This window comes from Sceloporus occidentalis, unplaced genomic scaffold (genome assembly GCF_023333645.1).
Source record: "Sceloporus occidentalis isolate IW3139 unplaced genomic scaffold, rSceOcc1.0.p SCAF_5, whole genome shotgun sequence".
NCBI lineage: Eukaryota > Metazoa > Chordata > Lepidosauria > Squamata > Phrynosomatidae > Sceloporus > Sceloporus occidentalis.
Window position 1 is genome coordinate 170,061,994 of NW_028316985.1, and position 23,686 is coordinate 170,085,679.

The 23,686-nt window shown below is 40.1% G+C and overlaps 1 protein-coding gene across 2 annotated transcripts in view; it reads right to left on the bottom strand.

The window, feature by feature from the left end:
* The window catches only part of GRID2 (glutamate ionotropic receptor delta type subunit 2), a 1,094,955-nt gene that overhangs the window by 238,451 nt on the left and 832,818 nt on the right, over window positions 1-23,686 (bottom strand). For both annotated transcript variants that reach the window (XM_089526112.1, XM_089526113.1), the window contains exon 10: window positions 10,294-10,491. In XM_089526112.1, the coding sequence (XP_089382238.1) occupies window positions 10,294-10,491 (198 nt within the window). The remainder of the gene's footprint in view (window positions 1-10,293; window positions 10,492-23,686) is intronic.

Sequence of the window (23,686 nt, forward strand, 5' to 3'; positions counted from 1 at the left end):
ATTTAGATGAGTGCTACTTAAAGTGGTAGTCCTTGGACCAGTGCTGCTCTGTGAGCCACTGGCTGCAGTTTTGTGATGAATTTCCATTAAACAAAGAAACAAATATAGCCAATGGGCACAAGTATGATTTGGCATGTTAGGGGGAAAATGCTGGCTCCCAACATCAGATTGCTTGAGAAGCAATCTAATTTAGACAACTCATGAAGTTGGAATTCTGACTCTTACATGGAGCACAAATCATGCAAAAATGTTCTTTAGAAGCTGCCATAACATAGCAGTAAACCAGAAATTAGTCCAGTCATATCTCTTATTGGGTGAGAATGGAACAAAAGTTCTCTTCTCCACTTGTGAGACTAGGACAAAAATTCAAGCATTTTATAGATTTAAGTTGCAGAATCCCTACAATGATGTAAGCAGTTGAAATTTAAGCTGTTAGCATTCAGTGCATGATTTTATATATACATTAAACTTCTATATTTTATAGACAAATGAATTATGATGGTTGACAGCTATATATTTACAGTTCCAAGACCCCATGGGGATTCCAAAAACTATGGATGCTCAAGTCCCACTAAATACAGTGGAATAGTAAAATGGTGTCCCTTATATAGAATGGCAAAACCAGAGTTTGCTTTTTGGATTTTATATAATTTTAGAATATTTTCAAGCTGTGGATGGTTGACTCTATGGATAAAAAAAAATCCATGGATATGGATGGCCGACAGTAGATAGATATAAGACCTATGCAGGCATTCCAAACATTTATACATGGAAGAGAAAGAGGTAATCAGAGTTCTTGGTCTTTCAGAACTCTGTAACCATGTTTGCACAAACACAGTCACATTTCTCATTCATACTTTCCTGGTAAATATAGTGTGGATGTGAGGGGAGCAAGTGGGGCCACTTCTATAGGGCTGTGGATATAGAAATGAGCCCTGTTCAGATGTTTCCCTGGCTGTGGATAGGGCTAAAACTGATGACATGAAAGTGGGTGGAACATAAACAATTCCCCATCTCCTTGAGCACCCAAAGCAAGATAGACCTTCATGTGCAGGCCATAATCAGCTAGACATAGGGCAAATTTACATTCTTTGGAATACTGGGATTTGTAATTTTTACCTGGTCTTTAGTTTTGTCTGTCAAAGAGTGCCAGTGGCTTGCAAAATTACAAATCCCAGGATTCTGTAGGACAGAGCCATGACAGCTAAAGCGGTATCAAACTGCATTATTTCTACAGTGTAGACACAGCCATAGTTACAAACCTTCAGACCATAGTTAAAGACCTTCAAATAGTTACATTGGGTCTCGACAGACTGCCCCTTTTAGTGTCAGATCAGGGCCACAGCAACTACATGCCACGGCCCTGATCTCGCCTTTCCACAGTACCATATATACTTCAGCATAAGTCAACCTCATATATAAGTTGAGGGCACATTTTGGGGCCAAAATTTTGGATTTTGATATGACCTGTGGATGTTGAGGGTAAAACCTAGGGGCATGTAATGAAGGATGCAAAGGATGAAGTAAAGGAAAATAATGCAAACAACTTACAAGATCCCAGCAAGCAAAACTATTTGTGCACATACTAACGGCTGGATGGATGAGAGAGTAGAAGGGGCTTCCAGGACAGATTAAACTCTTGCCTTTCATATATATATTTGTGTGTGTGTGTGTTAAAATACAGTGCTTATATTGACCCGTGGATAAGTCGACTCAGGTTTTAACCTAAATTTTAACCTAAATTTCTTGATTTATACATGGGTATATATAGTAATTTACTAATTAATTTACTATATTTACATTGTGTCTACATGTGGAAGTACACATGTACAGTATAAGGACATTTCATGGAAATCCATGTCCTCTTTTTTCTCTCACTCTCCTTTTTTAGTGATGTAAAAGTGGCCACAGCCCAAGTGAAGTGGCCTGTCTTTTACAGCCATGTCATTATGATTATCATACTGTAGATCTTGTTCTACAAAAAGGAGCTTGCTTCAATAGTGAGCTTCTTAATGGAAACATGTTAATGACATGTAAATACAGTCAATTTATCTTAAAATTGGAAAGTGGATATGTGGAAATATCTATCATTATCCTGTCAAAATTAATCAGAGGATCAACATTTTGTATAAGCCAAGGTTTGCTAAGTGATCATGGAAAGAAAAAGACAAAATATGTGCTTTTGTGTCAGTATTTAGATGTAAAGATGTCTGTCTAAAATACAAACATGTACAGTGAGAAATGCAATCCTCTTATACTTCATGTCAAAATATCACTCAAAACATTGTTGTGGGCATATGGTGTCATGAAATATGCTTAACAAACTGAATGTAGCTTTAAGAGATATTAATTTATTTGAATACATTGTGAGTTACTACTTTACAGAGCTTGGAATGCCAATTTTTAAATGGAATTTGTTTTGCTACAGATTGTTAATGGAGAAATATGACTTGTTAATGGTAATACTATAGGATTTTTAGCATCATATTACACAGGATATTATGGATTATTTAGGAACAACAGAGAGCAGCAACCTGTCGCATTAAACCAGGGACCTCTATTTTAACTTTAAAGTAAGGTGCCACTTGTAAGAGCACAGATTCATGTCTCCTGTTGCTATCTGAATTTAAGCTCTTTCTAATAATACAACAAAACAACATATTGCATAACTCCCTCTCAATGCAGAACTGTGGCTGTTGCATGGCCATACTTCCTAGTCTGCCTTGAGAGTTTCCAGGATCTCAGCAAGGAAAGGCCCCTCTGCCTTACAGTGCTAGAGATTCAACCAAGAAATATATTTTCCACAAAACCACTAGGGAAGGTAGTGAAAAAAGAGTTGAGCAGGAGAGAAGGCTTTTGTGAATTGCAATTGTCTACTACTTGTTGGGTGCCTTCAAATAATTTCTGTCTTATGGAGGTCTTAAAACAAACCTATCTTAGGGTTCTCTTAGCAAGATTTATTCAGTGAGGGTTTGCCCTCTGGGCATCAGTGACTGAGAGGGGATTTAAACTCTGGAGTCCTTGTCCATCACTCAAACCAAATACCACTGGCACTTCCACATGAACCTAGACAAAAGCTACTTCACTTAGATGAGGGCACTGAGACATATCACAGATTTATGTCACTGGTATTCTTAGCTGCTAGGAGACAAAGAAAAAAAAAGAATGGAAATGCATTCAAGAGTTGTGTTTTCTGTTCCTGCTATGTAAGGGAACAACCTTGCGTGGTTGAACTAGTCCCACTGCCATGTCAATTATGCTGTGTCCATTTTAGAGCAGTGCAGTAGAAGTCTTTAATGGAAAATTATATGTACCTCACCAAACTACAAATGCCATGACAGTTAAAGTGGCATGAGACTGGTATAATTCTGTAATGTAGACACATTCATGGAACTGAGGAAATTTTCAGAGTGGATGTGAAACATTTCCTTTGCCTGAAACACACATTGGCTGTGGGATGTTACCAGCCTGACCACTGTTATCAAGGGGGTGGGTTGACCACATACAGTGAGTCCCAGTCCTGGGAAAAGAGTGGGATATAAATAAATAAGTAAAATAAATAAAATTTCTATTTACCCTCATACATTCTGCATACTCTACAACTCTCTAGATTGACCAGATTTGTCAGGAACAGTCTTCCTTAATCCTGAGCTGTCCAATTTTTCCAGGTGATTTTAAAATGTCTGTATTTCTCTCTCTTCCTCCACCTTTTCTGTTTTATCCTTAGCCTATTTCAGTTGCTGCAGACTGAGTTCAAAATGCAAAGGTTTGCACTCAATTAACTCAGAGGGGGAAAAGAATTGGGGAACAAAATCCTGCCTGTCCCAACAGGCTCAGGCAAAAGCAATCTGTTGCAGCATTTCTGAGTGTTAATAACATTTGCCATCTTGACCATACTCTTATGTTGCTTGGCCACATGTTTTCTGGTTTTCATCTGAGAAATGATGGAGGGTATGCATTTTGTAACAAATGCTGCAGTAAGGCTAACATAAAAATATTATTTGACAATTGAACATGCTTCTGACTTTTCAGCTAGTAAGTATAATTGACAGTATTCCAGATGGCACAGTGCATGCAAATGACATGTTCAATTTAATATGTCTGTGTGTCAAGCTTAAATATTTATCACTGAGATTCCTTACAAGTGTTGTATTGCAATGTAAGAGTTTATGATATTAATCTATATTAAATGAATCCAAATCAGTTCAAAACTAGTTTCAAAGGGGCTGAATAATTTACTGAATCATTTTTTTTAAAAAAAGTTAGCATCTTAACTCAAATCTGACAGGAGAGATAAAAAAGTTATGATGAATTTAAAATGGGACTGAATCCACATTACTGTTCGATTCCCCAGTTAAAAGTGCAGACATGAACAGCACAGCATGAAATATAATAATACTTCTCTTGATTTAAAATGAGCTGTAAAAGTGGTTTGTCAGAACCCAGAAATTCAGACTCCAGATCTGTAATTTTAAAAGAGTGTGAGGAAAACCTAACACTGTATGTCTTATTGTAGGTAATTTTGAGTCATTTGACTGTACCCAAATATAACAATTCATGAAATGTACAATATTTTATATGGCAAGTCAGCCACTTCAATTTAAGCACTATATATAAGTGAACGACATCAAATTATTATGAATTTTCATTTTCACTATAATTTGCCATTTTGGTCTTTGGAAAAAACATGTGCCTTTTTGTTTGCCAGTCTGCAACATCTCCAGGAAGAACAAAATAAGAGGAATTGGAAGCAACATAATCGAGTGGTTTGAGTGCTAGACTATGATGCTGGAAGACCAGGTTTTGAATCTGTGTTCAACCATGGAAATTCAAATGTAATTTACATTCTTTTAACTTAGCAGGAGGAAAAGGAGGGGAGGAAACAGAATCTTGCCCCTCCCAGTAGACTCAGGCAAAAGCAAACTGCTGCAGCTGGTCCTAGCTACTGTGTTCTGCCTAGTTAATAATGTTTGCCACCTTGACCACACTCTGGTGGTGCTTGGCCACACATGTCATGAATTTCACCTGTGAAATGTTGGTGGGTATGCTACTGCAGATCACAGCTTGAATCTCTGCTTTGCCATTGAAACTTATTGGGTAACATTCTACCAGTCTCAAAGGAAGGCACTGGCAAACCCCTCTGAACAAATCTTGCCAAGAAAATCCTGTAATACCTTAGGGTCATCATTTGAAGGCACACAGCAACAACAGAGCTTGGGAACATTACTTTTTGGGCTACTGCTTCCTGTATTAGTTCAGTCAGCTGAAGGACTCTGAAAAAGGTAGTCAAAAATGTATAATTTCCAAGCTTGGGAGGTAGCACATCACTACTGCTAGAGAAATTAGGCCTTCCAGGCTTTCTATAATCCATTGGCAGTGTCTTTGTTCAGAAATACTGCACCAGTTATTTGATTATTTTATTTCCTACCTACTTACACCAAAAAGGAAAATGTAAACTCTGTGATGGTGGTGGGGCTAGACTGGAGAAAGATAGGAAAGATTTGAACATTCTCTTTCAGTTCTCTGAGCAGCCCTGTGTAGCTGTTAATTGGTCAAATAAAAACTGTTGGAGATTCTTACATTATTTATTTGCACAGTTTGCTGGACACCCTATAACTGAAGCCCTCTGAGCAGTTTACAAGGATTAAAGGTCTAATAAAACATCCAGATCAACCAATACAACATAAATGTAAACCTCCATCACAAATCCCTTCAAACGACAGACTAGAAGGAAAGAAACTTTGTACGGCAAATGATCAATTTAAAGCTAAGGGCAGAGGAATGAAATCCATAGGTATAAAAGAATGGAAATCCATAGCATAAAAGGGAAAGGAAAAACATTAACATCTTTGCTTGGCACTGTAAATATATTAAGGCTGGTATCAGACAGCCTAACTCGTTCTGCTTCCTTCATATTTCCCCAGTCTCAGTTACTACATTATTCTTTCTGTCTGCTTCTTTAATTAAGCTTCTTAGTCCCATACATATAGATGAAAGAGATGTACTCATGTAGGAGCTTATCGCATTGCTTGTAAAAACAGCTTACCTCTAACCATCTCAAATCTTAAATCTGGTGGATTCCTGATATTATCAGATGGATTTGGCCGCCTAACTGCTGCCCAGGTGCTTTCCGGGTCCATCCTCGCTTCCTGGAGGGCTCCTCCTGGCTCTTTTCAGATCCGGGAATTTTCTGATTTAAGAAAATAGCCACCTGAGCCCTCCAGGAAGCTGGGATGGACCCAGGATGCACCCGGACAGCAGATTAGGTAGCCAAATCCATCTGATAACATCAGGATGCCACCTGATTTAAGATTTAAGCCAGCTAGAGGTAAACCGCTTTTACAAGCGATGCCATAAGGTTTCTAGTTTACACTTCAATTAATCAATAAGGAATATATTTATCAATATGCTAGTATTCTTGGGGACTTATACAGAAAAATGGAGTAAAAATAAGAGATGCAGACAGCTGCAGAAGTATTGTCTAGTTGTGGTGGTGTGATCTGGTCACATTTATTTTTAAAATCTCTGTTATTAAAATGTCCAGCTATTAGTTTACTTAGGTTCAAATGTGATTCTAATGTAACCATTTCAACTGTGATACAGAAGAAAATGTTTAAAGGAAGCCAACAAACTGATTAATGCTTTCAGCCATAAAGTTAAATAAACCACAGGAGGATCACCTAAGTACCAGAAGGTAGGCGTTATCACCTGTCATAGAGAAAATGCCATGCAGTTGCACCACACAGAGTTCTTTTCTGTTTTAATGTAGGAAATTTGAACTTGCCATAGCAACTACCATCTCCTGTGACACATCTCTTGTCACTGGCTCTCCTGACACATGGCACATCTCCTCCTTGGGGTGCTCTCACCACCTCAGTTATGAAAATGTCATTATTTTTTTACAAACCTTATGTGCAAACATAACTTGGTGTCTCAGCATACCCCTGATGGCATGGATCCACACTGGCTCACAGAAAGCATCCCAACTGTAATATCCATCTTGGTATTATCAGCACTAGCTACTGTTTTAGTGTCTCATGCATTGCTGAAGCTATCTGAATCCTCTATGGATCTTCTAAGATGGCTGCCAATTTGTAGTAATTAAATACTTTGATTCAGACTGGAAAGAGGAACATAACAAGAGATAATAGTCTTTCTTGATCAGTATCCTACTTCCCACAGAAGGTTGGCAGATTCTTATGGAGGCAGATAGCAATCACGACATGAAGGCTATAGCTTTTTCCTGTTGCCACTATTCAGTAACTAGTATTCTATGGTATGGTATAGTGCCTCTGAACAGGGGCCCCTCACACACTATACAATGATAGCTCCATATTTTATGTTTTTGAAATTTCCAAGGCAACATCCTATGGAATCCTGGAGTTTGTAGTTCAGTGAAGTATTAGAGCTCTTTGGTTCAAAATTCTAAATACCTCTCCTCAAACTGCAAACCTCAGGATTTCATAGGCCTGTTACAGACTGCCAAAATAAAGCTGCTTCGGGTCTCTTTGGAGGTATGCTATTTAAATGATGCATGGGTCCTAAGAGTCCGGAGGTCGCGCCAAAGCCACACTCCATTCCTAAGCACTGGAGTGCAGCTTTGGTGCAGCTTCCGGATTCTTAGGATGCATGCATCATTTAAATAGCATACCTCCAAAGAGACCCGAAGCAGCTTTATTTTGGCAGTCTGTAACAGGCCACAGTCTATTAAACTGGAACCATAGTCCTATCACTATATAGTCTGAATGGATTTCTGGTTTAGTGAATATAGCCATCACAACTGATTTATTCTCCACGATCCAAGTTCAAATACTGTTGAAGGCTTTCAGACTTTTGGTCAGCTATACATTCTTAACCTAAGGCATCTGTCAGAACAGATGCAAATAGAGCCTGGAAAAGTTATTTTTTGAACTACAGTTACCAGAATTATAGTTGATAGATCAGGAATTTCCATGCTCTAAGATGATGATGATGATGATGATCATGATCATGATAATCAGGGCAATAGAGACCAACAGGGCAATCTTTATACATGTCTATTAAGAAGTAAGCCCTACTGAACCTAATATATAACTTTAAAATGGTGAGATTTAGCATGTCCAGTTATGGTTTTAATTATTTCATAGTGGATGGGGAACAAGAAAAAGCTGAAGAAATAAGAAGGAAGATGATCAGTTTAATTAGATGTCAAGATAGAAAGATGAGGAAAAAAAGAAGATGAGGTAGAAAAAGAATTTTTCTCTTCACTTTCCCCCTGAGATTCCTCCCTTTGCTCTGAAGAACAGAAGAGAGAATGAGCCAGACTGTGACTTCTGAAAGTATTTCAAAATAGTGACTGGCTTTCCCCTGACTGTTATTCCCACTCCTTATCAGAGTACTATTTTTGTCTTAAAAAGAAGAAAGGGAGCTGGTAAAAGGAAGTGGGAAGTTTGGAAAAAGAGGGGATGGTTGGGCCACACTAGTGGTAAAAAATTATGAACACACCCTTATTTTTTGTGCTGCACAACTGAGCTTGGAACAAAACAACTGATCAGTAACCCATCATTACTGGAGTCCATAATTAAAGGAGATAAACTGACTATGATTCAGAACAGGGCCTTTTGGGTAATGTGCAGTTCCAACCCAAGAAGAGTTTCATTGATAAGTGAGGAAGACTTTTCATAAGCACAAAATAACTTTTTGTTCTGCCAAACTTTTGACTTCTCAGCTTTGAATTTGTTTTATCAGTTGTTTTAATGCTACCTATTTTAAATGTACTGCTATTTTAAGTAATGTTGTCTGACTGGAAAAGTTCAAAAGCTGATATATAAATAGCTTATGACATAAATAAATCCATCATTTCCTTACACACACTCTCCCCAAATTTCTTCTGAAGTTCATTGCCATCCTTTGCTCTCCCTTACTGCTCTCCTTCTAACCATTGCTTCTGTGATTGTCTATGGCTTGGATATTTAGCTGGACTGAGAAGAGAACAGATTAAAATATATCTATTTTGCTATATGTGCAAAGTTACAAGGATTCACAAATTGTAAACTGTGAGCCATGGTGGTGAGAAGCACAGCAGTCACCAAAAAGATTGGTTATAGTTATACAAAGCATTGTGAGCTGACTGCAGAGCTTTTCCATTAGTCCTATGAATAAGGCAATTCGACTTTGCAAGGCATTGTAATGGGATGCCAATTACCCATAATGGTACATGGTATCAAAAGGAGGAGTGATTTAAGATGAAATAAAGCATCCTTGTTTGTTTTGCTTTCCTCTTCCCCTTGTACATGGCTCTGTTTGCACAAAGAGTCCGCTTTGCTTTTTGTGACAAATACAAATGCATGATACTACTTATATTGATTAATGGACAGCATAAAGCTCTCCATAGATTGATATTCAAACAAGTTAAGGTATAGAGATGACCCCAACTGGCCCTTTCCACCCGAGGAAAACTTTTTTTGTGTATGAAATAGGAAGTGCCATTACAATTATCTTTTTTTTCTCCAGGGGGTGTTAGGAACACAGAGGAAGAAAACTCTCCTGTCGAATAGTCAATTTGCCCTGCCTTTTCTTCCACTTAAACTAGTGTTGCCTGTGTTCTGTTAAAAGCTTTTTCTTCTCTCCCTTCACCTGCTCTATTGTAGAGAGAAAGCATTTGTGATCACCCACTCCCTGAAAAGCCAAGAACAATGTGAAGGTGAATTTTTTAACCCTTTAAGGTTCATGTATAAAATCTGATAGCAACTTGCACTCAGCCATTTATTTAACAACACAGTGCCAGGTGAGTTGGAAGGGAGAGGGAGGAGGAGGAGGAGGAGGTGGGCGGAAGAAAGTGAATCTTTCCTAATCAGGTTGAAAGTGGAAAGGTTTAGAAATGGGAATGTAAACTTGGGCAAAGTACAGAAGGTAAGAGGGCTTTTTTCTGGCTTAGTGGAGGTGAGAGGAGGGAAAGGAGGAATGGGATGAGGGATGAAAGGGATTTTTCTTTTATGTTGATGAGGATGTCAGAATTGCAAAGGTTTGGAAGGTCACCTTGTGGCCTGCTCAGCTGGGCCAGTTACAGAGCAGCAGGTAGGGGTTGCAGAGGAGCGTTCATGCTTGCCTTTCTTTCCTCTGTCACCCTGTAACTGGTTCAGCTGGGCCAGTGTCAGAGCAGCAGGCAGGGGATGGAGAGGAGTCAGAGTTCACATGCACGTGGTAGTCTTGATCTTGTGAATATCAAAACCACCAGTACCAAAGCTGTGAATAAGGAAGGACAACTGTAATGCTTTCTGTATGTATTAAAGCAACAATCAATAGGACCCTTACCTTAAATACCAGTTCTCCTATCAGTCCATTCCAAGATCCATTTTCCTGGGGGCGTCCATACTTGTGATCTGGTGCAACATAAATTTCATATGTGAAGCCAAGGTAGGTGGATAAAGATTCCAGCACATCTATCGAAAACCCTTGGTATTTCTTTGGCTTCCCCAAAACATTTTCTGACACCATCACAAATGGTTCCTCCTATACAAGAAAGAAAGATAGGCACTTAGGGGTGGTCGTAATAACAGAGTGCATCACATTTACTACATACAAAGTTGAAGTCTTCTCAAAAATCCTTGTTTTCTGTTCTTTCCTTTGCACCTGGGTGTTTCTCTACTTTCCTGTGTATTTGTGGAACTTTGAAATTTAAGCTACTGAAGCGGAAAAAAACTACATGCTTAACATATTAAGAAAATTGTTAATTAATGCTGTTCATGGAGATATTATGTCCCTCATGCAATAAATATGATCTGTTGTAATAAATGAAGACTTTTTCTTTCTCCCTCCCACTCCTGTTTTTATCTCTAGTTTATCAGTTCAAGTAGATTATGCACAATATTCCCCAGATCTGTTTGGAAGGAGAAAGGAGGGTGTTTCAGGAGAAGACAGTTTTTATATTAGCAAAGATTTATGCACATCACTTGTTGGGTTATTAAATAATAGTGGCTCATAATTCAGAATTTGTGTTCAGTCAGTTAAAAGTGACTGCTAATTGCTCATCTGATTTATAAGACCATTTAAAGCATTCATACAGCTTTGTGGTTCACTCTAAACATTCTTGAATATATGTGATGGCAGGTGAAGGTGTGAGGACTTTCACCACAGCACATACAAATAATCCATGTTTGAAGAAATTAACTTTTCAAATGAGCTTGAAAAGTGTTGCTACACTGTAGATGAAGAATGATCAATCTGTGAGTTTTCACATGATGCTGGATTGCAACTCCCATCATCTCTCACTGCTGGTTATGGTTGCTAGGACTAATGGGGATGCTGTCCAACAAATATGGACAACTAACTCTTGCTTATGACTACCATACCAGAATTTATGCAACAACAAATTCTGTACTGGTGAATTTTGAACTGATGGTCTGAAGAAGTGAAAATGATGGGTTGACAGAAAGGGATAATAATAATAATAATAATAATAATAATAATAATAATAGGATTTATTTATATGCTGCCCAGTCACTGAGAATCCAGGTGGCTTACAACAGAGGGGATAATAGATGGTTCCCTGCCCTCAGGCTTACAATCTAAAAAGACATGACCCAAAAAGAGAAGGGAATGGTGGTGGGGGGAGGGGATCAGGTCCAGCATTCTTCTCTCCCTCTGAGGCCTGGACCAAGGCAGATGGACTGGAGAGAGGGCTCTTTTCCTTAACCGAGGCTGGGCCCGATGGCGTTGGGCCTGTCCTTTCGCTCCATCTAAGGCCAGAAGATGACAGTTGGAAGGAGGGAGGGGAGGGCTCTTTCTCTTCAGGCCCATAACATAACTCTATGTCAGAGGAAACACTTTTCATGTTGACAGTCCTAGGTTCAATCTCTATTATTTTCAGTTAGGATCAAGAAACAGGTAATTTGAAAGACCTTATCTGGAGCCCCTAGAAAGAATGCTGCATGGAGAAGTAAACACTGAAATTTACTACATTTCTATTCCAGAATGCAATTTAGTCACAGCCAGCCTGGCAAAGGGAATTGCAATGGAATGAGCCAAGAAAGCATGCTTACACCAGTAACCTAAAGTAGGTCAAATGAGACCACATTATAAACATCCTTGGAACTCACCCCAGCCTAGTTCACAACTGGCTTCCTAATTTTAGTACAAGCTATGACCTGTATTCTGTTGCTAGTGCTAGCCAGAATAGACCCATTGAATTCATGTGATTTACCTATGTGATGACCTACCATGAAACAACTGATTTAATGAGTCTACTGTAGTTAGGACTAACCAACAGAATTCCAGCGTGTGTGTGTGTGTGTGTGTGTGTGTGTGTGTATATATATATATATATATATATATATGAGATCAAAATTCCAAAACTGGGCTCCAAATTTTGGATATCACTGAGAATGCAACAAAGTCCTAACATTTCTGAGAGTCTTTATAACCTTGGCCCCATACTCCCAGTTTACTGGAATCTCACACAGTAGATATCATCTTAACTTTAAACAAAATCTGGTAATGGGAGCCAAAAAACTGATTAGGAGGCACGTATGTACAATATCCATGCCTTCCTGGCCCATAGAATGGTGAAGAGATGGGGAGCAGACTGGTTGGCATATTGGCTGGGAGATTCTGGGAGTTTTATTATAGCAGTGCATGTGGATAAAATAAGTTATATCAGTGTATGTGGACAAAAGTTCATACAACTCATATTTCTTAATGTATTTGTTATTCTTTCAGGTTCCAAAAGTCTATTTCTTGCCCCCCCCTCCCCTCTGAAACCAATTAAGATGGCCCATGTTAAGCCTCTTACCCAAGACAGTATAAATGCCTTTGTGACAGTTTGCAAATGTATATTGTTTCCAATCTTTGGTAAAAGAAAGCTATATATTGACCAATAATAAATGCAGAATGAAAGAGCAAAATCCTTTTCATTTGCCTTCACTCTCTCTGTGTTGTGTGTGTGGAGAAGAAAGTCCAATTATTTTATTTCTATCTCATGTGTTTGACGATGATCAGAATAAAAGTCAGACCTGTCCTGTTACAGTTAGTAAAACTGCGTATGACAGGAAATGGAAACTGGTATTCAAAGTGACAGTTGAGCAGTGAGTCTCTGCTTGGGCCTTTTCCCATTCTTGAAAATATGCTGACACTTTTATCTCTCGAGGGCATGAGTTCAGTTAGGGTAACACCAGATTGCTAAATAGTAGCACAAACACTCTCATCAAATTATAGGGAATGTGCAGGAATGATTTGTGCTGATTGTTCTTCACAGGCTTCCTGCTGAGGAACCACAGAGAATTATCACCTTCACATTCCCTGCAGGAATTATCTAGAGATGGGTGAGAAGGAGGGGTAAGAGCCCAGTGATCTTTTCATAGGAGCTTTCTAAATCAGAATGAGAGCTTTCTAAGGGCTAATTCAAATACTGGGGACAGGGTGGAATGTTTCACCAGCTACATTCTCAATCTTCCTTGCACCCTGCAGCACGTCCTACAATTTCAGTTTGAGCTTTTCTCCTTCAATATTTTCTCTCTGCTTGCTGGACTGTTTCATTACTATATATTTTTAAAAAGCCCCTCCAGCACTCTAGACTTTCATCATAGGCATAGTTTTCACCAATCACAAAGGCAAGAGAGAAGAGATTAAACTGCACACCATACCAGAGAAGGTAGTTTTCTCCCATGACAGTTGGGTAGGCAATCCATTCAGATTAGGGTCTGAGCTATCCAAGGTGCTGAATCCTATGCCAAGACTAGGTGCCTAAAGGAGCAGCTTGATACCTGCTTTAAAGGTTTAGACTAAAATCTGGAGTTGATTTACCACCCAATTGACAGGGAAGCTGCTGGCTACCATTGTTCTATAATCTTCCCTTACATGGTTTAAAAATAAAGACCAATAAGAAGGGAGAAAGGGGTTTTGAAGTTGCCTGTCAACAGATGGCACGTAGATAGCAGACAAGGTGGGCACTCAGGTACTATCATAACAGTTGTCCCCACTATGGTGAAAATTAATTGCATTACTAACTAAATTACTATTTATTGTACCAATTGTTTCTTAGTAGAACTATTAATCACGATTAATGATCAGTTTCAACTGTTTGGGAGGAGGAATACGCTAACTATGGGTAGTCAAACATTCCTCACACCGTGTATCAGTTTCAGTTGCCCTTGAGAGAACTTGCCTCTCTCAGTCAGCTGTAAAACATGCCACTCTATGAATTAAAAAAAAGTGAGAGGAGAATTGGAATTCCCTAGAGGTGTAGCTACTGAGAGAGGAAAAGTGAGCATTGACCTCCAAAATAAGAATTCTGACCCTTGCAGGAAACATACTGTCAGTCCTTGAATTTCTACCATTGCAGTAACTTAAAACTTCTCTTGAGCATTTAGCAATACAGTTTAGCCATCCAAAGAAAAGGGGCACGCAAACTCACCACAGGAATGTGAACACAGCAAATTTAAAAGTTTTAGTTATTAGTGATTTTCAGTGTCTCCCTTTCTGCAATTCTGGAAACTTGGGAATTGAAGGAAAATTTAATGGGTTGGGAGCAGAACTCTTATTTCTAGGGGCAATGCCCTCTTTTCCTCTCTCTCCATAGGTACACCCATGGGATTTCCAAAAAGAATTTCATGTAAACAATACATGTGTGTATTATGTCAGACTGTCCCAAACACCCCAATCAGTCTAGCTGTTTTCCCTTGCTGTTGCAGCATACATACAGACAGAAAATTTTATTTAGATCAATTTCTATATTTGATCCTATATATGTAAGGGGCTAAACAGACCGCCCCTTTGAAGTGGCATCCTGCTGCCCCTTTCAGCGCTGGATCAGGGCTGCAGCAACCGCATGCTGTGGCCCCAATCCAACCCTTTGTCAGTGCTAAAAAGAATAACAAAATGGTGCTCCCTTTATTGCCAGCAAAAAGGTGCCCTTGCCACCGTGGTGGCAGCTTTTCAGTGCTCCTTTGGTGCAGCATGTCTAACGCGGTGCCAACGGAGCACTATTATGATGTCGCTGCCATGTGGTTGGGCATGCAGGATGAGGCTGGCATGGGGGTGGCATGGGAGCAGCCAGCGTGTGTATCCCATGGCCCTATGCTGCCCCCACACCAGTGTATAACACCAGTATAACACTGGCATATGCAAGAGAAGAGAAGAAAGGGAAGGACAAATGTTGATAGTGAGAACTGGAAATGAAATCTAGAGTTTAGAGCACTCCATAAGGTCAGGTCTTCAAATGCATGACCTTATGCACTTTTGCTAAAAGAAACTGTGAGATCAGGTAATTAGGATGATGGTTAGTATTCACAGAGTATCTAAAAATGACTTCAGTGGCTGCCCTTTATATTTTTCTGATCATACTGGCATATACTTTAACACTGACATTTAAATCCATTAAACTGAGCTCTATGAAAGATTGTTTTATGTTCCTTTTCTCCATGACATAAAGACAGCACCAAATCTTGCAGTTCTACCAGTTTTGTTTAGACAGAAGACTATTTACCAATGGCATCTTCTAGTTGTGGCCTTAGTTGGCAGGTTGCCAGATCTTAGTCAAAGCAAATCATTGCCTGAAGGAAAGGACAAGATGGTATATCCCTCCATGTTCCATACAAAAGCTGACCAGACTGGCATGTAAGGTAATTCATATTGTCAACATTAGGAGCGGGACACTGGATGTGAAGCCTGCCAGCCTTTTTAAGAGATCAGAGTAGGCTGTTTTGTTGTTATGGGAAGGAAGCCACCCAAAAGGCCACAACTATATTAACAAACAGCACAAAGGGTATGGTTGGCCCAAAGCATAAGGTCTGGATCTGGAAACATCAATCAACACCCCGGTTGATTGATGTAAGGTTGCTTGGTCACGACCGTATTGGGATGACGTAGGAGCAATGGAAACGCCCTCTCGCATATACAGTGGGCCTTTGCACTGTAGGGGGATTCTTTCCAAAGGGGGATCCTTTCCAAACACCCCTGCATAAAGCAAAATGTGCGTATGCTTGAGTCCCATTATATCCAATGGGGCTCATGCTCGCCTTGCAGCCATGCACGCACCCTGCGGCTGCGTGCACCTTTTGCAAACCCCATTGGACATAATGGGGCTCGTGCTTGCCATGCAGCTATGCACGTGTGCCGCACATTCTCCCCTCTCCCAGGCGGCTTCAGCATAAGCTGAAAACCACCTATAATGAGCCTGCCTATGGTGCGGGCTCACTGTATGAACCGGTCTGTCACATATTCCAGTAATCAGCTAGTCACTGGGAGATGTTCACTTGATGTGGCCGCCACAATGTCCACACCGCCTGCCCTCAGTGCTCCTGGGTCCAATGGCCTCCTGATCCAGGGCTACTGAGCCCTGGAAACCATGCCTACCAGATCTAGGACCTATGCTGCTGCCCTAAAACACAGTTGTGACAAAAACACCCTTGCCAAGGGAGGGAGGGAGGGAGGGTGGGAGAGCAGAGTTAAAATGTCACCCGATGGCACACAATGTGGTCTTAAATAGGCCCGCCCACCAATAGGTGGCCTGGAAAGAGCGGAGGCACCACCTCCCAGGCAGCGCTTGGGGGTCTGAGCCAGCCAATCATGGCCTCTTCCCTTCTGCAATGCAAGCTGGGACATGTAATCCCAGTACTCGGTGCAAAAGAGCCACCCTTTCCGCCCCAGCAACAACACCGGCTTGGTAAGTTGGGTGGAGTCATTCCCTCACTATTCAATGTCTGCTGCATGAGGAACACACATGTTATCAAAAGACAGAAGTCCTGTCTTCAGAAGTTACTGTCTACAGTAACACTCATTCTCAAACTTATCCTGCAAACCTTGTTTGCACTCCATGCCTACCAACAAACTCTCTCTCCCTCTCTCTCTCTCTCTCTCTCTCACACACACACACACACTAGTTTGCATGCATGCAAATATGTTGTTTTTATTTTATTTTCTGGCTCATTTCAAGAATAATGGATGTTGACAAGCTCTGGAAATGAGTTACAATCCATGTCCTTTGAGATGATGAGCAACAGACATTCAATGAAGAGGAGGGATGAAGAAGGTAGTACAATGTCTAAAGAAAACGTTGCATCTGACAAAGTGGACTTGAGCCTGTGAAAGCTTATGCTATAATAAAGATGTTAGTCTCAAACGTGCTTGTTAATAAAATGGCACAATTTCAATTCATGTTTTGGTGTCTGTTTTATTATTGTATCTTGTCTCATTATTTCCGGGGTTGGTCAACAATCCAGGTTGCCACCACTTTTAATTGTCATCGCTCAATGCAACGGAATTCTGAGAACGGTAGTTTTCTGAGACATTTAGCCTTACTTGTCAGAGGGCTTTGGTGCCACAACAAACTACAGTTCCCAGAATTCCACAACATTGAGTCATGGCAGTTAAAGTGGTGTTAACCTGGATTATTTCTGAAGTATTGATGCAGCCTCAAAGAGATTATGGCCTATCCTAGCTCACACCCCAAAAAAGAAAGGAGAGGAAAGAGGATGGTTCATCCAACCACGAGTCTCTTCTGAACCTTTAAAATGGTCTTAGAAAACTTTTAAACTGCTGTTGCTTTGGAAGTAATTAGTTCTGAGATACTGGATTACCTGAGGTATTATTTTCAGAAGTGCCAACGGTTTGAAAACCCATATTACTTACTGCATGTTATCTGTTTTAAATTAAAAATGACTGCCTCCCAGGAATCTCTTGAAGCATATTTCATATTTAGTGACAGCTTCCAATCCAAGGCCTGGTGTGACTAGAAAGAATAGCAAATAGCCAAGCGCTTCTGTCATGCATCAATCCTCATGATGATTTTATTCATCCAGCAATAAAATGAGCCCATTTATCAGTGCTGCTGTAAATTACCAACATTTCAAGACGACGAAGAAAAATCTTCATAGGTTTTTTGCTGGGAAAATATTGTTCATCCTGTCTTGCCTTTTCTTCTGAGGGGGGTGGGGGAATAAAAGGAAGGAAGAGAACATAATGTGCCAACTATATGTTATAGGAAACTTGAGCCTTGCAATTGCCATATTGACAGTGGAGGATGGAGGTTCCAGTGTAACAGGGGCAGTACATCCACTACATGTTCAAGTCAGAACTTTCAAGGAACTATCAAGGTTACCAAAATAAGCTCTGCACTTTGGATAGCTTCTTTAGACTAAAATATAGATTGTATACAGTGGTTCAATCTTTGGTCCTCCAGGTGTTTTAGACTTCAGTGCTCGGAAGCCCCAACCAGTTTGGCCAACAGACAAGAATTCTGGGAGATGAAGCCCAAAATATCTGGAGGACCAATGTCTGGAAATCACTGCAGTGGGGGCCCCACTGCATTTTGAGAAAACTTACACTTTCAAGATGCCTAAAGTCAAAATATGAAATAAATGAGTAACCAGTTAGTATACTTAATAGTGAAAATGACTGCTTTCAAGGCCTTGAATGTCATAACTGTTCACAGTTCATCTCTTTATTCAATGTTACTCTAGTATTCTATGTCACTTTATAACAAATCTTTCCCATCCCTACTTACATTTCTTCAGACATCACATGAGACTTGGAATATCTTTCTCAGGAAGAGGCTGTCATTTGAGTGCTGGACACTGGGAAACCGGGGTTTCTGTCCTAGCTCTGCCATGAAACCCACTGGGGGTCCTTGGGCAAGTCTCACTCTCAGCATCTGAGGTTGGCAATGGCAAACCCCGTCTGAAGAATCAGACTGAGTCTTTTGCCTATACAGGTCTCCATAACTGGTAACTCACATCTAGACATGTGAAAACCAGGAATGATTTCAAGAGTGCTGTCAAAAGCACATACACATCACAGAGAGACACAAATGGAAATCAAAATTGGACACATAATGTTAGCTCAGGCTTAAAATGTTTACCCATTTCTTAAAAGACAGCTGGCATCTTATATATGCTAATTTGGTGTTAGCATCTCAGTATTGTATAGACACTGTATACACCTTCAGTATCCCTTATGACAACTAAGAGATCCAAAGCAATGAACAGCATAAATACAGGCTAAAATTAGTAACAAGTGACAGACACTGCCCTCTTCCCAAGGCAACTCAGATCTTTTTGAGAGGCTAATGCAATGATAACATTTGAATTTTTATCCCTGGGTGAAATAAAGGTTTCATCCTACACAATTTGAATGCAGTAAGTAATTCATAACCATGAAAGCAAACCCTTAAGGAGTTTGGAGGAAGGAAGCTGCTGAGTCCTAAATGTGTAATGTCACGAAAGTCACAAGAACAGTGCCAACATGGTAAATAGTTTAACTTGAGGGCCTACTAACTGGACAAGGAGATAAGGAAAGAAAGAGATCCCCTTGTCACTCTCCCTTGTACTTGTATTATATTTTTCTTTTCAGTATTCATGCCACAGTCCCAAGTGAGTAAAGTATGGAAAAATAACATATGCACCATATTTGGGAGAAGATGCATCCTGCACCCTGAGATATGGAAACTTGTAGTCACATTGGTATTGTAGTACAGCTAGGGTGTATGGGCTCAAAGCTCCAGAATTTTGCATTCACTCAGATGGTGCAACAGGTCTTAATCCTGAAATTAATCTTAATTAGAGTAGATCTTTTGATTTACTGTATTACCAATCTGGGAAACAGACAAATATGTAAATTCCATTAATTCAATGGGTCTGGTTGGGACAAACAAGATTCAGGCTATAAGCTGCCATTTCACTTCCTCACTGAAGCAAGGAATGGGAGGATAGATTTCCCAGGAACAGTAGTTGTGAGCTAATTCTGTCATAATGCAAAACAGTTTGCAGCAGCTTGGCCTTGAACAGGCTCTCCAAAAGAGGTATTCTTGATGGATATGGATTGCTGCCTGCATTTTTGGACTCTTTGGCACATAATGTCTTCCTGTATTCAAAATGTGTCACTTCCATCATGGCATGCAAAGGATTCCCAGGGCAGCACTATATCACTGGGCAGCATTAAGAACATCAGAGTAGTACCATTTTCTAGGCAAATTATATAAACCTGTTTATTACTTTTACTGTAGCAGGTCTTAACCAGGGCATGATGCCTATCTCTTAATATATTAAGATTGTGAGAATGCAGCTTCATGGGATTTCTATTGTGTTTCTTCAGCAATTTTTTCACCCACTCTATGTCATCACTTGCTTGCAATAGGAAGAATTCCAATTTCCCCCAATGCAGCAGGGATCCAAAGGAAGGTAAGTGATAGTGTGCACTATCCACATTTATCTGAATCTATGCTCACTCATTCAGAAAAAAAAATTGCACATATAAATGCCCTGAAGAGCACATTTTATAGTAGTTTTTAAAAATATATATCTGGAAAGTGTTTTTCGTTGACTTTTAAATTACAACATCCATAAAAGAAAAGTTGTTACAGGGTTCAAAAGTCTGCTAATACATCCTGCACATATGAGATGATTGGTGCTGGAGGAGCTAATCTGCTGTCTGTGAAATTCTGGACTTGCAAATCTCTCTCTTTCTTGGATAATACCAGCCTCTATTGGGATGAGTAATGGTGCATTTCTTTCTCCTCTGTGCATGAGTATCAAAGAGACTAAATATTCATAATATAGTTCTTTGCCAGAAGAATGCATCCTGGCATGTTAACTGAAACAATAAAATAGGGATGAAATTATAGAAGCAGGGGGAAAAAACAACAAGAAACTAATTTGAATTTCTTTTGATAGGAAACATTCACTGAACAGTTTCATTGCAGGAATATTATTTTAATTTCAAATCGGTATAAAGCAAAATACAAAGGCCAGCTACCACTGCTGTGATGTTACTTTGATGAACATCAAATTAGCTCGAATGCACAAACCTATAAATACTACTTTCTAACTTTGCAGTTACCTGCCCCAGTTTAGTTTAATCTAGAGGAAAAGGAACAATTCACTTATTAAAACCAGAAAGACCCAAAACCTGAAATGAACTGCTGTTGCCAAGTAGCAAAACTGAAAAACAGAATTGCAAGTTATTTAAGCTGGAACTCTTTCACAGGAGTCCAGTATATGCCTGGAATGGGAGGCCAGGGGACATCAGAGGGCCAATGCCATCACCCTGCTCACAATACTGCGCCCCTTCCAGGTGTTCAGTGAATGAAGGCAGAACCAACCCTGTCATTAGGCACAATGAGGCAATTGTCTCGGAAACAAGATCATGGGTGTTATGAAAGGTCAGAAATGGTTCTTGTGTTTTTGCTTTCTGGTTCTAGCCTGTACACACCACATTCCAAAACTCCCTCCACCATTCACATGGTCAACCATGTTGGCTTTAGGCAACATCTTTCCTTCTTTCTTTGTCCCTCACTGACCACAGTTATAACTGAACGTGTCTCTTCATCAACATACCCACATGTTTGGCATTTTTATGGCTATTCATGCAATCCAGTTATAAAGTTCGTTCTTGGTTACCAGTTCATTCCATGCATCTGAGGAAGTAGACCAAGGCAGGGTGCAGACCGCCAAAAAGAGGTGCCTCATCAGCGCCTCTCTTTGCTGCACAGGAGCACCACTACCTACAAACAATGCTGCACAGCTGTGCAGCAAAGAAGGAGCTGTAAAAAGCAGCTCCTTTTTGTGGCGCCGCAAAGTGCCAGATACAGCGCCATTTGTAGGCGGCACAGCTGCGATGTAATCATTGCACACACCATTTGTATAGCACTGCACAACTGCGGCGCACTGATGATGTGTTAGGGTTGCGGGGCGTGTGTATGCGCCACCCTGAGGCAACCCTAGCATGTCATGGACATGCTGCAAAGGGCCCATCTATACAGGGCCCAAGTCTACGAAAGTTTATGCTACAAATTCTTTTGCTCAGTTAATAATAATATTTTATTTCTCTCTGAGTTAGCCTCAAAAGGGTTAAAAGATACTTTTGCATACTGATATTTCAAACTAACACAGCTATGTTTCTAAATTCTACATGTATGAGAATAAGTACTTATGGAAACTATTAACATGTATGCCAAACAATTCTTTTTTAGCTTTGGATATAATGCATCTGGAGTTGGGTGAAGGAGAAATACCATTTGCTATGTTATGGACAAGAAAATATCTTGGGCCACCTCTTTGTGGAGGGACAAGCAGGAACAGGGGAGGCTAGTCTTTTGATGACACCATGTCAAGCTGTGACAATGACCAAAATAATCCAATTCAAAAATTATTCTTCCAAGCATTCAAAACATGCATAAAAGAAGAGCAGAGCCATGTCCACAAGACTAGCCCCCAATACTCTACCTGTATCCAAAACATTTTGAGATGGAGACAATGGGCCTGGACAGACCGGCATGGGGGCTGAGCATTCACATGCTCAGAAACCCTACTGGGCACCCTGGGTGCCATCTTGCATTCTGCATATAAAATATTTTTGTCTGTGCAAGAAATTGTTTTCTGCCCATACAATGCCACTGAATCAGTTCTGAACTGCAAAGATTCTTGCCCCTCTAGGATTCTCCTAATCCTTGCGTTTCCTGACACTCAAGAAACACATTTTCAACAATTTCCCAACCGCTTAGCTCTCCCTTTCTCTGGAATGTCCTCCTCCTACCCGTGAACCATCACAGGCAAGGAGAACTTTCTTTGACTCATTCTTCTAGCAAGACACATGAGGCCTACACATTTTTAAAGCTAATTGCAGCTTGAACCAAATATTGCTGAGGCTATAAACCTTTGGCCCAATACACATGTGTAGGAGGGTGATTTTCAGGGACAAGGTCATGGCTGGGGAAGGAAGAGTTTAAAAACAACAATAACCTCTTCTCTTCTCACTTGCTCAGGTTTCAGTCTGATCTGGTTCTCCTGCAGGTATATGAAGAAATATGTACTTTGAAGCTGAGATGCTACTTGAACTTCTCTGAGTAAGAACGGACTGCCATGGAAAAAGCCCTGGATGCAGTATCCACATCTCTGATATAAAGGGATATTTTTTCTCAGTTCCTTACCACCCTTAGACACCTCCATAACAAAACAAAACAGAGAACAAAACAGAGGGCTCTCTGCTGAAATCACTAGCACTGTTACCCCACATATGCAGACACGGTCAAATATTTGGCTCTGAGGGATTTGCTGAGAGCCTAGCTTTAAAACCTGTCTTGGCAAAGGCAGCTCTTCAGAAAAGCAGCACAACTACGCAAGAAGGATATCTTTATGAACAAGGGGATAAGGATTTACTGCCCTTTATGCTCCATTGTTTGAAGTCAGCTCCCCATCATATCAAATGGAAAAGCCATCTCTGCTAATAAGCTACATACTAGGAGGAATGGTGGATAAGAGAAGAATTTCCCGAGCAATGGAACATAGGAATATAAGGAGAGCCATGCTGGATGAGATCACTGACACATCAAATCCGGGGGCCTAGAGTACTATTCCTAATCAACTTTATAGCCCTTGCAGTGTGCCCAAGATGTGATCCAAAACAGCCAGAGGACCAACCCAAAATGTAGCTATGGGGGAAGAGAGTAGCTGTTGTTTCACTCAAGTAACATAATATACTCTAACATAATCTTTAGTATTTTCTGAGTGCAGCAATTTGCACGAAACTGCAATCAATTTGCCACTGTAATTAGAGAGCAACTGTCTCTATGCATCAGAGCTTGAACTCACAGGCACATTTTGCTTCACCCTTTCAAGTTAATCCACATAGATCACACAACTTAGCAGAGGGCTTTAGGAGAAGCAGAATAATGCATTTAATGCCCATGCAAAATATCATCTCTATTTGTAAAATAATT